Raw genomic sequence first — 13,318 nt, 5'->3', positions numbered from 1 at the left:
TGTGCAATGGCTCGATACTGATAAAGCAATTATAAAACTTCTCATGGATGCACATTAGTGAATTATCGTGGGGGTTGTGCATTTACAAGTTAAGACAGGAGGGTTACCAATGGCAACCAGCTACAGCCAATGGGAGACGAACCCAATACAAGATCCCAGCTCATACATGATACAGTAGAAATTATTTAGATTTTAAACATATGAAATGTTATGCAGCATTTTAACATACTAAGCTCACTTGTTATAGACTACATTGTACGCCCAAACTCGAATAATCACATGTTTATCCTACATTTGATTAAATAAAATCAAACTTGATTCATGATATGGCATTAAACTTTCTATCGTTTTTTTTCAGTTACTTATAGGTTTATTTACTATTGAAAAAATACAGTGAAATCTCTGCTTTCTTACTGTGAGTGGAGTCTCCTCTCCACAGATCTGACTTGGAACTTGGCCCAGCACGTGACCTGCTTATCTCCATGGAGAGCAGGAGAGATGATGATAAAATAAAAGTTGGATCTTTTTTTCAATAAATTCTGATTCAACTCCACATTACAGTAAAGCGAGTTGAGATTCTGTTCATAAATCAAAATGCCAGCTGCATCCACAGAGTATAGCAAAAGTGAAAGCACATCATTTACTTTGCATGGCTGTAAGAGAGAGCTTAATGGATTTTTGGAACAATATTAGACAAATGCAGCAAATGCCCTCCCACACTAACGCAGTCCTGTTGGCAAAATCAGGCTTTAAAATCTGACTTTTGATGCATGGGAAGAAGAAAGACACTGCTCTCTTTATTGATGTCTAGATGTTTTTTGCTGTTCCTGGTGTGTGTAAGCGTCGGTGGTAATGACACGTGCATTCCATCACCATTTAAAAGATGTGGAGATTTTGTTCTTTCTTTTCTCTTTGATTCCTCTTTGTCCTTTCGTTGACACATAACCCACAGTATTTTTTTTCCCAGCATTTTCCTGCACAAGAGCAACATTGACGATGACGAGATGATTTTACCCTCACATGTGTCATAACTTCACATATTTGCTTGTAGGTGCAGATACAGAATAAGAAGATTGACTTGAGCCATGTGACCTCCAAGTGCGGCTCTCTAGACAACATCCATCATCGACCAGGTAACTCCTCATCCTCTGTGCTCTTAGTACGAGGCCAAGTTGTTCATCCTTTTTGTCAAGGTTTTGCTTTTTTTGATTGAATGTTGGAAAAATGTTTTAGCTGTGGATTGTCTCAAGACTGCTGCTTTTGTCTTTCACATGTTGAACAGCACCATCTACTGGCAACAATAATCATCATAATGTCAGTTATTTGGGAGGCCTTTTTTCAAAATGTTCATTTTTAGAGAGATAACATTGGCCCTAGTTGGGAGCAGGATTTCTGCATTTGTGCTGAATGTGATTGAATACAGAATGTTTAAGTATTTATTTTACAAGGTTGATTGCTTACTTAGCCACATACATCAGGAACAATGCATGTCCTTTTCCAAATCTGACACAGTGAATTAGTTTAAGTGTAACAAAATCAACATAGGCACCATTTGTCTGTCTCCCAATTCATACAGAGTCTTTACATTAGCCCCAAGCATCTTCTAAATTTGTATTATTATTATCTACAGATGTAAATTTTTTTGCAAGCTGTATTCATTTCCTGTTATATTATAACCAGCATGTAGTGGTTTATTTTTTAAACAAAGGTTTTACAACATGTTTATATTGCCTGGCTGTAATATGCATTGCAATACTAAGTTTCAGTGGTTTGTGCAGTGCTTTGTAATCCCTGTTTTTTCCTCACTAGGGGGCGGTAATGTACGTATAGAAAGTGTGAAGTTGGACTTCAAAGACAAAGCCCAAGCCAAGGTGGGTTCTCTGGAAAATGCCCATCACGCTCCAGGTGGAGGCCGAGTGCTGGTGAGTGTCTGCTCCAGGCATGATTGAAAGGAAATCATAAAGTTTTGGACAGATTGCAATTTTTTGTCAAAAAAAACATATTAAATGAATATGCATGAGTTAAAGATTTAATCTCTAACCTTATTGTATGTTTTGTTATTTTTTTGTATTTTTAAAGTAATTGTAGGGCAAAGTTCAAGGTAATATGTTAAAAAACAATCAAACAATATTTTTAAAAAGTCAATCCCTCATTTGACTACAAATATGTAAAATAGTCAATCTTCCATAAACATTTTGTGTTCCTTTATCTACAGACAAAGGTAGAGTATACACCACCATCTTTGTACCATAAAAGTCAACAGAAAACATCCCAACTAACAACAGGAATATTTTGGCCACATTTAAATGTTAAAGGTGGAATGGACGATTTTTTTCAGCAAATTTTTTTATCATATTTCCTCGTGGCGTGGATAAATCATTAGTCCTGCCACGTATCAATCATAAAACGCCCCTATCGCTCACCTGCAGCCGCGTCATTCTCGTCCCCACGTTTCCGCGTGCCTAAGCGCATGGATCTATCATAATATAGTTCCCTCAGTGTACGGGGCAAAATGAAGACGGAGAAAGACAGTTCGAGTTGACGCAGAAGTGGACAGAAATCTACTGGAGACGAGAGATGCGATGCGCTTCGTTGCGCTAATAAACAAACGCACGTGTGTGTTGTATCAGTCCACACGGGGGAGTGGAATGTGCACTTCCACCTGAGTTCTCAAATCACCCAAAAATCGTCCATTGCGCCTTTAAGCATTTACATTAAATTGATGTCTCGTCCTTTTCCCTTATTTGATATTTTGCATTTAAATGCAAAATATCCTCTCTCTAGCCTCTCTCATTCGTTACTATTCAAATCTCCTTAAAATAATTTTTTCCCCCCCTTGACATACATTCATACTTTCCTCGGAAAAAAGATTTGTTATTTTACAATATTCTGAAATGTTTTTAATTTTTGTTATTTGAATTGTGTCAAAATTAAAAACTCTGAAACCAAAACAAGGCTTGATAAGACACTAAACGATACTAAAACTAGTATTGAAACTGGACTAATTTGAAGTATTTATACTGCAAATAATCTCTAACAGGGCTATGCCAGAACTAGTATAAGACAACATATCTAATATCTAAGAAGCTACTGCTATTTTGGGTAAAAATTACATTCTTTTGTCTAAAGTAGTAAAATAGTATTGAAATCTGTATCAAATATTGTACATTTTCCTTAGTATCAACATTGGGTTTGAAATGTTTGTACTCTGAAACTGGGCAAACCAAGTCCGTGTCATTCAGTACAGACTAAATACAAAATACAGGAATCCACAGTCTAGAAGAACAATAGTGTAGTCAAATTATAGTCAATTTAGCTATTATTTCCCCAATACATCGCTGCATGTATGTTATGCACAGCAGCTACAAAATGCCCTGCTTTAATCCTCCTCGCACATACCCCAGGCTCTCACACAGCTCCTCCTCTGACAGATCGAGTGTCACAGGCTGATGTTTCGGGACCAGGCCAGGGCCCAAGTGGACCACGGGGCCGACATCATGGTGCAGTCCCAGCGCCGCTCTGGCTCCATGTCGCCCAGTCGCCGCCGGGAGAGCCACCTGTCCTCCTCCGGCAGCCTCAACTTCAGCGAGTGCCCGCAGCTCTCCACCCTGGCCAAGGACGTCACCGAAGCGCTGGCCAAACAGGGCTTGTGAACGCCACATCCACATCAGACTTTACTGGCGTCTCCTGCCCACACCACTCCAAACCACAGCCTCGAAACATCATGTCAACATCCACAAAAAACAAAGTAGAGACTTAATATAGGAGCTTACTTATTTCTTGTCTATTTTGAACCTGGATATGTGCTATTTCCTCCCTTTTTGGAAAAATGGTATACTAGTAAGTTTGAATATTGATTGATAGATATTACCAGATATTTGCTTGGTTCTGCTACGTGTTTTAAAGAAGCCACAGTTTTATTTTTCTTGAAGTAGAACGTAAAGTGGCCCTTACTCCATGCAGCACGTTAGGTTCTTGCTCAGTAAATGTGCATGGACGCCAACTCCCTTGTTATCAAACCAAGCATCCTTACAACTTGCAACTCATCCACGTCATCCTCTATCCAATGATACTAATATATACAGAAAGTTAAAAATACCTTACCATCTACGTGTTTTTGAAAATATTTCAAAAGGAAATCACAATATGGCTATTCCGTACAACCTGTAAAATTGCATTATTATTGCAAGAACTAGGTTATGTTAAGACCGCATGTTTTAATTCTAATATTAAAAAGAGGCTAGTTTGTATTTAAAAAAACAACAAAAAAACAAGGATTTTAATAATTTATCTCCTCACATATTGAGTAACAATGATACAACTTCATGTTTTGTAGTTATTAGTTGTTTACAGTGTAACGCCTGGTGACAGACGGCTGATGTGGAATGCAGTCCTGGTGAAGTTTTGGAGATCAGTGGTCCTCAATCTGCAAATGAGAAATGGAAAAACAACATTTCACTTTCTACTGGGTTCATTCTTAATTGTGGCCTCTTGCAGGCCTGATTGGTTTTCCGGAGTTTGTCCTAGTTTAAACGTACGTGCAGACTTTTTGAAGTGATGTTAAAGCCCTCGTTGTTCATGTCCAGGCTCCATTGAGTCTAATGCTGGGGGAATATTCGGTCGTGAAATGTTTGAGAACCACTGCTCTTCGTACGTGCCTGTCTCAGAGAAGACATTGTCGGATAAAGCAGTCAAGTTAGTGCATAGTTTAGGCTTCCTACACTCATTCTAAAATAGCTTTTTATCTGGACTCACTATAGTTTAAAGGGAAAGCTGCAGTTGGCGACTTGAGTAGACGCAGCTAGTATTTTAACAATGTCTGTGTGTGCGTGTGTGTGTGGTACATAACTTATGTTTAAGACGGACGCTAATGTATCTGGGTGTTCTGTTGCAATATGTAGGTCAGGAAAGTGGAAAAATTATCCAAAAACATGATTTAAAACACAATCTTGATGATTCAGAATACATTGTTACATCTGTTTGGGGGGGAAAAGTGCGAGTGATCTAGATTTGTTTCTTTAACAGCTACAGTGGTTCTCAAACTGGTAATATGCAGGCTACGTTGAGGTTTCATTTAATTGGATTTATATTTATTTCTTTATTTATATATTTAAGACCTATGTTGGTCCTGCCTTGAGGACTGAACTTGAAAGGATCTCAGTCCTGGTTTAGGGCATTGGTAGTGCTTTTTATTTGACCTCAAAAGTCCTGCTGAGATTCAAAATCATAATTAATAGAGGAGTCTTGGGTCAGGAAGAGGACAGATGATTTGGTTGTAGGGTTCGGAAATGGAGAAAACCTAAATGGACATAGGGAAAACGTGGAAACTCCACACAGAGAATCAAACTCAGTACTCAGTACTCAGTGCTGTGAGTTCTGACTAGTTAAGGGACATTTAATCCAAGTCGAGTCCAGTCTTTGCCCTGGTGTAGTTCTGGTTAGGACATTGTTTTAGTTGTGGGTGAACCCTTCTTGTCATTTATCAATGTTTATTTTACACTAGCAAAAAGATGTTGAACAGGTTATTTTAAACGATATGTCTCTAAGATGGTGTGTGACATTTGAGAATCACTGACTTCTACATTTGTGATTTATCCTGCCTAATAACTGCCTTCATCTGCAACTCTTCTGTTTGCTTCTGTGTATTTTCTGCATCTTACCATTTCCATGTGCTTAGCCCACCTCCTGCTCCAACCTACGGCAACTGTAAATGTATTTAAAAGGTCAAGTAGATGTACGCAGTTTTTCTTGTTGATATGACATAAACGACAATAATTACAGACAATAAAAAGGTGAAAACTGCCTCAAAGGACTTTTCTTTGTCTTAGAAAGCAGCTTGGCGAAGAAGGAAGGAGAGTTAAAATGGGAGTTTGGAGAACGTTTATTGTGAAATGACAGAGGGAATACAATAACTTAAGACTTAGGGACGGGTTAGGAAAAGGATCAACTTTTATGGCCGGTCCTGGGCCAAACCAGTCACTTCAGCCAAGACAGTAAGCCAAGACACCTCTTAACGCTGTAAAACTTGCAACGACACACCAATATGGCATTGGCGCGGTTGGTTGGGGGAAAAAAAATGGATGCATCTCTTGAAAAATCAGAACGTTCCCAGGAATAACTTCTGAAGGAGGAGAAGGAGTTGAAAGCACCATTTGGACAATAAAATGTAGAACAAAAAAAGGGTTCATGACATGTTCAATGACATCTCATAGTCCATTTTTCCCCCCGTTCCTCAAGGTGGCGCTGGAAACGGGGAGTGGATGTCGTGACACCATGGGGTCTGCGAGTAAAGCTGCTCACGGGCTCAGGCAGGCTCCTTACACAGACATGATGTGCTTCACAAAGGCTGCAGAGCAAAGAGACAACCAGTGAGTGACAAGGACCGAATTAGATTTACATCGCATCTTTTTAAAACTTGAACTTCGAATAAGGTTTTGATATCAGGTTCTGTATTTATGAATGAAAATAACACTTAAGGTTAAGGGAAAATGGTACAAAGTAAGTTTTAGGCTGTAAATGTACATAGTCCAATGCACTTCAATCTATACTAGATCAAAGTCAATATGAAAATGTTCTGCAGACCTGCTTGTACCAATACCTTAACTTGGGTTTGAATTTGGAAAAAACTTCTCATGGGCCTGTTTTCCTCATATTGATCACAATTTGCAGTTTTATTGTATTTAAAAACAAATACTTATATATTTCAATATGCCATGAACGATACTTTTAATGGAATGTAACTGAAATAACATCAAATTTGTTCATCCAAAGACTGAACTCTGCTCCAAACCACATGCTTTAGACTGACAGAGGATTGACTGTAGACCGCTGGATAAAAAAAGCCCCAATCTGATCCTTAATTTGGATCTCCATTGGATTAAAATGTGATTAAATGCACAGCACTAATATCATATTGAACTCACCTTCATAGTTGATACAGCCATTCTCATCCTCCTGTCCTCCCATGAGAGCATCGATTTCAGGCTCAGTCATCTTCTCTCCTGCAGGGGGCGACAGAAGCCACGTTAACACCATGTAAACGATATCACAGTGACACACAAGTGGATTCTTTTTTAACTCACCCAGTGTGGACAGCACAATACGCAGCTCAGCGCCCATGACTGTGCCGTTGCCCTCCTTGTCGAAGACGCGAAGACCCTCAACGTAGTCCTCAAAGACGGCCTTGTTCGGGCCGTTGATGATGGTCTGGAGCATGGGCAGGAAACCCTCGAAGTCTACTCTTTTGTTGACCATGTCTGAACACAAAGGTAGAAACATGCAAGAAACTCGCTATGCCCAAGTGCTTCATAGAAATACTTTATAGAAAGTAATACCATCTTCATAATTAGAGCTTAAAACGTGTTCATTAGTGGGCAGCGGGAGTAAAATCCACATTATTTTGTGTTTAAATGACACTTAGTCTTTCAGTTAGCTCCACCAAAGACCCACAGCTGTAAAAGCCTTCTGCCCTTATCAGTAAAATTACAAAAACACATCATGTGAAGCTGAAGGACCTATGGTCTGGTCTGTCTTGTTTCTACTGATAAATGTAGTCCACGTCATTATTTAGTGCAGAATATTTTGTTATTGCATTTAATTAACAAGACTAAACCTTTTAGATCTCTTTTGGTAAGTATTTTCATACAACACCATTAATATGTATTGAATGCAATATACTGTACCCTGCCACACTATTAATGAAGAACAGACTGTACGTACCATCAGCTGAGGGGTTTCCAAGCAGTTTGGTGACATCCTTGTTGGTGGGGTTCTGTCCGAGAGCGCGCATGATGTCGGCGATCTGGTTGTAGGCCACCTTGTTGTCACCCACCCTGTCGAAAAGGCCGAAGGCCTCCCTGTAGTCTGAGAAAATATACTTTTGTCAACTCACTGGAAAAACGTGTTTCGTTTGTACATTTGCATTCAAACTGTGTGTGATGTAGTAGTAAAATATGTTGCAAATAATTGTCATTGCTGATATTGTAGGTGTACATTCAGATACAAAAATACAGTATTTAATTCATTTTACTGTTGTACTTGGTATGGTATTCAACCTCAATAAAATTGAATAGAAGTTCTAGCACATCATTAGATATATGGAAACAATGAGTTGGGGAGGTTTGGCATAGCATCTAGCATTCCAAAATCTTAATATAATCTAAGTGTTTATTATTCTATGCAAGAATAACTCCCATTTGTTCCAAAAGGTGCCATAAACGTCAGGGTGCCATGTTGAGTGATGCTGCCAGCAGGTGTGGGGCTTGGTTTCTATAGGTAGTACACACTATACTACACTGCAGGCCTGAATACACAGGACCTCCTTAGATGAGCCATGCCTCAAACTATTTCAATCTCAGCTGTCACCTTCTCTCTCTCTGCCTGGCTGTGTGTTGCTATTGGTTCTTTGAAAAGACCACCTTGGAATTGACAAACATAGCTGAGAATATGAGCCCCCTCCTTTTAAAGGCAAGCCTCTAGTGCGTGAGCAGCTGAGTAAAAGTGGGAAGCGCTGACTGCGGAATTATCACAACCTCTTTTCTCAAGCGTTCAAAAGTGCAGTTTTATATCAGTGTCTTCGTTTTTTTGGAATCGTTTCTATATCTAATGCCCTATGGCAAATGTATGCCTTTAAGATTAGATACTATTAGACAGTAATAAATCTAATCCAATATCTATCCAAAGCAGGTCGCCTAATGAAATAAAGTTTTTGAGGATTGGTGAGATTGATCTGTGACGTATAATTAAGCTATGATTGGTGCATAGTTTATTGACAGGAAAGTAGTGTGAAATGGAGGATGAGAGAGATGTGCATATGTGTGCTGTGCCTTAACCACTCGACCACCGGGCAGCACAGTGCACACTTTTTCATGCAGGTTGGTACCGACTTTGGGCATTTTTTGATAAAGAAAATGAGCAATGACATTTATTTTACAGACAGTTTTAGTAATTAAACAACTTACCATCAACCTGGTCTGCGCTGAATTCAATCTGTGAGTGAAAATAAAACAGGGTTGTTAATTTTGTTGAAACTCAATACAAAACAAAGGTCCATTTGTTCAGCGTGCCATTTAATCTCCATCCATTTTTCTGCACATATCTGCAGCATTGGCACTAATCTTACATAATTAATTAGGTTTAAACAAGGCTTAAATCATCTCTTTGACTAAATTAGCTGTACTGGGTGTCATCTGATCTGCAACGGTCCATGTTTAGCTGCATTAACATGGCCACATTTGGTGCACTGGCATCATTAGTCACTGTAGGGTCCAATCCAGAGCGTGGGGGCTCGGCCTAAAGCGCAGAGCTATCCATGGTTCTGCTCATTCAACCACAGCCGCCAAACGTCCCATTCAAATCACTGCCAAAGTCATATTTCCACCAAAGTAAGGAAAACAAACCAAAGCAACCAAATCTGCTGGCTTCATATGGGTAAATAGATGGGGAGAGTGCAATGGGCCCTCTGGAGCTTCAGTTGCTGTCTCTTACATTCATAATGAAAAGTTACATTCAGCTCAGACATATTAGACACAGAGGGACACAGTCCACAGTCCATGGAGGTCATAGATCCTCATTGACTCATTCATCAGGAGCTCGGGACTCACCTTGACCGCAGACAGGTCAACGGCTGCGGGAGCGGGCGCAGGTGCGGGCTCCGGGGCCGGTGCGGGCTCGGCCTTCTTGGCGGGCGCTGCTGCCTTGGGGTCCTTCTTTGGTGCCATTTTGGTTTTAAAAAATCGAACTTAGTTTTGTCCAAACGAAGTAAAGACAATTCCCGGTTCGGGTGACGACTCAAGGAGCGTGGAACACAGTGTGGACTCGGAGCACGAAATGCCCGCCTGGGCGTATATATATGAAACTATTTCTCCTCTGGACCCCCGCCGGCCCTGTCCCTGTGTGAGGATTGGACGGGGCCCCGGCGGGGTGTGCGCGCGAGGGGGTTGCGCTCCAAACATGGAGTATAGGGCTTGTTGCCAGGAAGGGCTTATATATGTCAGATATCAGTAATGAACAACAAAAACCGGGCAGGCGGTGCAAAAGGTTATCTGAGGCCAAGACATTTCCGGTCACCACGGCACTTCAGCTTGAAGCACGGTTATGTCGTTTTAGTTATGATATTTTGACAATACAGTGTATTTATTGTAAGCTATTCTACATGGGACATTATTGTATGTTTATTATTATGCAGGTCATTATAGGCTAGTTGGGGTTCCCGAAGTTAATGGTCTCATTTGTGGTTATTGCTATCAAAACATCCAGCTTGAATTAATCTGGGTCAGTCAGATGTCCTAATAAGAAATTTGATTCTGGAAATCAACCATGTTCACAGGAGATGACCTCGTGGCCTCAGGGTACACCAAAAGGCTGTGCAGTGGGGAAGGGGCTCAGACTTTTCAAAACGGCACCCATCACGCAATTAATGCTTCAAATAAGCTAAAGAAATTGTACAGCACTTTAACACGATATGACCCATTTTGGACCCTCTTCCACAGCTTTCTAAAAAGAATGGTCCAAAAATGGCCCCAAAAATGTTATTATATTATTATTATTATTAATAATAATAATTTTAATAATGCTCACATTTTGGTATTTACCACAGACACAAAATGGAGGAGCAGGTCATCTCATCTCATATTGTCGACATAAGCTTTTGTCACTTGTAGATTTACACACAGTGAGAAGAGAAACTTTTACTCCAGAGAGGCTGTTCAAAGAAAATATTACTCAAGTAGGAGTAAAATTATGATGTTTAAAAAACTACAATGAAAAATATTTTTATTTTTTAATATTTAGGCTGCTCAAGTATTGTAACTAGAAAATGTAACTGACCAAATGTAGCTGAGTAAAAAAAAAAAAAAAAAAAACATCCATAGAATTTAGCTACACAGAGATTTCTCACAACCTCTGCACAAATTAACCTGTCCTAGGGACAAAAAATGTGCTTTAAATGCACGTTTCCTCACTATGCAAACTGCCAAAGTGTCTATCCTCAGCGAGCTCTGACACAGATCAATAATGAGTCTCAATCACTTCAATTCCTGAGCAATGAGGACGGGCTTCATAAAGCACCAAAGACTTCCTCCAAAATGTCCAAACTTGCTGAGTGTAAGCTCTATATTGTCTGTTTGAGAATAGAAGTGGGGGCAGATAGAAAACACTTTGCACATGTCAGTAACCAGCAGTTTCTATACTCAAGTTTGTTTGTGCCACTCCAAAAGATGCAAACATCTGCATATCATTTCTAAATGCAATGTCCTATGTTCATTTACTCATATGTTGTGTTCACAAAATACACATGCTCATAAATGTAAGAATATCCAGATTGTACAGGCCCATTTGTAATATGTTTATGTTTGTTGGGTATCTTTGATACTGGTGCCTCCACAATCAGAGGTGACACATCAAATCTTGGGGTGCTCCTGTCTACTAGCTTGTAGAAGCCAAATTTATGTTTATTATCCTGTAATAATTGGGATGAGTACCTTGACACATTTGTCTCTGTTTTCTTTACTTTCACATTAGTGTTTAGGGCTCATACTAACATCCCCCAGAGCCCTATTGGCCCTTTTATGACCCCGCCCCTTGGGACAACGGAAATAAGCCTTTGGCTTAAAAAAAAAAAAAAAACAATATCTATATCAAGAGCTTCATTGTTACACATTAGGTTTGTGCTCTAGAGAACACTTCCTGGTTCCTCCTGCATTCACGTGGGGCAGGTGTGACAAAAGTATTGTCTAATAAAGTGTTTATTTGTAGAGCGCGTCACATAGTAGCACCTGTGTTCCTGTGTTTGGGGACATGTGCTGTGCCCGGCTGAAAGAGGGCCGCTCCTGTGGGAGGATATGACGTCAAAGCCCAGAGAGCTAGAGATCAATGGAGCTTCAGCTGCTGATGCCTGTAACCCAGACAAGGCCAAGAGTGCAAATTCAGTCTCCTTAATTCTATATCTATATCCGTCTCCAGTGCCAGCGGTGCATCCCTGCCCCCACCAGCCACTACGATGGGGGCCAGTGATGAAGGAAGCGCATGCATGCCTCCAGCTCAAACCCCACAGCCCAACTTGATTTCACTGACCCCATCTCGACGAGGCCAAGCCAAAGAAAGCCAAGCCCCTCAGCTGTCATCAGGGCTCACCCACACTCCAGCACCTTCTCAGAGCAGCACTTCCCTCTACCCTCCCCCTAGAGCTACTGCGCTGCACCTGTGCCAGTCTCTACTCTGCCACTATACTGATTAATGGATTTACCTTGTAGGCTTTATAAAGAGGCGATGGCAGGACGCCTGAATGTAAAGGGAAAGAGGGTGATCAGGAACTTTATCAAGAGGTGGGACAGCGTGTTGTCACCACGAAAGATGCAAAACACATTTTACCCAGAGATTTTGAGACACTATATTTAGTGTGGCACATACATACATTAAACAATCTTGAAATATAATTATTTTTGTTATGCATTATACAGCAAATGGGCAAATTTGATATAAATACATTTGGCAGAAACCGAAGAACAATTTTGAGTATGGCAATTTTGTGGCAATTCAATTATTTCTTTATTTGACTGGTCTGGCCCCATGCTGCTGTCTTTTGACTGGCCCTGTACAACTTTATCCTGACTTAAACTTGATTTAATTGAATTCACAAGAATAGAATAATGTATAGAAAGCAGTGATTACCCTAGTGGCCTTGGATATGAGGTTTCTAAATATGTGGGAGCACTCTGCCTGTGAGACATTCAAAGCATTGCATTAGGGAAGAAAAACGATCTTCCAAACATGCCACCCTTTACTTATTAGTAATGGTCGCCAGTTCCTCAGAGGCAGCCGTAGTGGAGGTGCCAAAGCTCTCAGAAGTGTGCATGCGTGTGCTTGTGCGTGTTTGCATGCATGTCCGTGCACTCATCAAGCACCTTCGTCATCATGACAACTATATCCAGAGAGGAAATACTTAAAAGGGTAATGGTCACACAAGGGTTCTTTTCTAATTAGTCAATGTCCTAATAATACAAATGTTGTCATATTCTTAAAAAAAAAGCGTTTTGCAGTTATGAATTTGGTTTGTTTAGTAAAGACATTCATTGTGTACAATAAAACACAAATATAAAATGAGAAACGACTAATATTATTCTACTAAAATACCTAGATACTAGACTAACCCATTAGTTAGTCTTCCTCTAAGTCTAAATCCAGATGATCTAGAAATAACCAGCAGCCCAGGGACAGCTGTAACATCTATTGATACTTTTAATTTTCTCTGACCTCATTTGGCTTTGGACAATTTTGGGTGCCCATTTTTTATTCAGAATTTTCACATTTTTTGAGCTTT

The 13,318-nt window shown here is 40.1% G+C and overlaps 2 protein-coding genes across 13 annotated transcripts in view; one reads left to right on the top strand and one right to left on the bottom strand.

The window, feature by feature from the left end:
* map2 (microtubule-associated protein 2) overlaps positions 1–5,802 on the top strand; it is a 68,846-nt gene extending 63,044 nt beyond the window's left edge. For 10 of the 12 annotated variants that reach the window (XM_072445084.1, XM_072445094.1, XM_072445092.1 and 7 more), the window contains 3 exons: positions 1,052–1,133; positions 1,810–1,922; positions 3,432–5,802. In XM_072445084.1, coding sequence (XP_072301185.1) covers positions 1,052–1,133; positions 1,810–1,922; positions 3,432–3,653 — 417 coding nt within the window. In that variant the 3' untranslated portion in view covers positions 3,654–5,802. The remainder of the gene's footprint in view (positions 1–1,051; positions 1,134–1,809; positions 1,923–3,431) is intronic. The other 2 variants (XM_072445090.1, XM_072445086.1) reach the window with 1 other exon arrangement.
* Positions 5,803–5,863: 61 nt separating this feature from the next.
* On the bottom strand, positions 5,864–9,872 carry myl1 (myosin, light chain 1, alkali; skeletal, fast). Its single transcript, XM_072445104.1, has 6 exons — positions 9,603–9,872; positions 8,961–8,988; positions 7,720–7,863; positions 7,083–7,256; positions 6,924–7,001; positions 5,864–6,346 (listed from the first exon to the last, which is right to left on the bottom strand). The coding sequence occupies exons 1-6, from the start codon at positions 9,717–9,719 to the stop codon at positions 6,318–6,320; spliced, it is 570 nt and encodes a 189-aa protein (XP_072301205.1). The 5' UTR covers positions 9,720–9,872; the 3' UTR covers positions 5,864–6,317.
* Positions 9,873–13,318: the final 3,446 nt, after the last annotated feature.

This window comes from Eucyclogobius newberryi, unplaced genomic scaffold, assembly GCF_026437365.1.
Source record: "Eucyclogobius newberryi isolate DKJ021-1_F unplaced genomic scaffold, fEucNew1.0.hap1 SCAF_14, whole genome shotgun sequence".
Lineage (NCBI taxonomy): Eukaryota > Metazoa > Chordata > Actinopteri > Gobiiformes > Gobiidae > Eucyclogobius > Eucyclogobius newberryi.
Note: the sequence above shows the minus strand (reverse complement) of the source record. Positions and strands in the feature narration are given on the sequence as shown.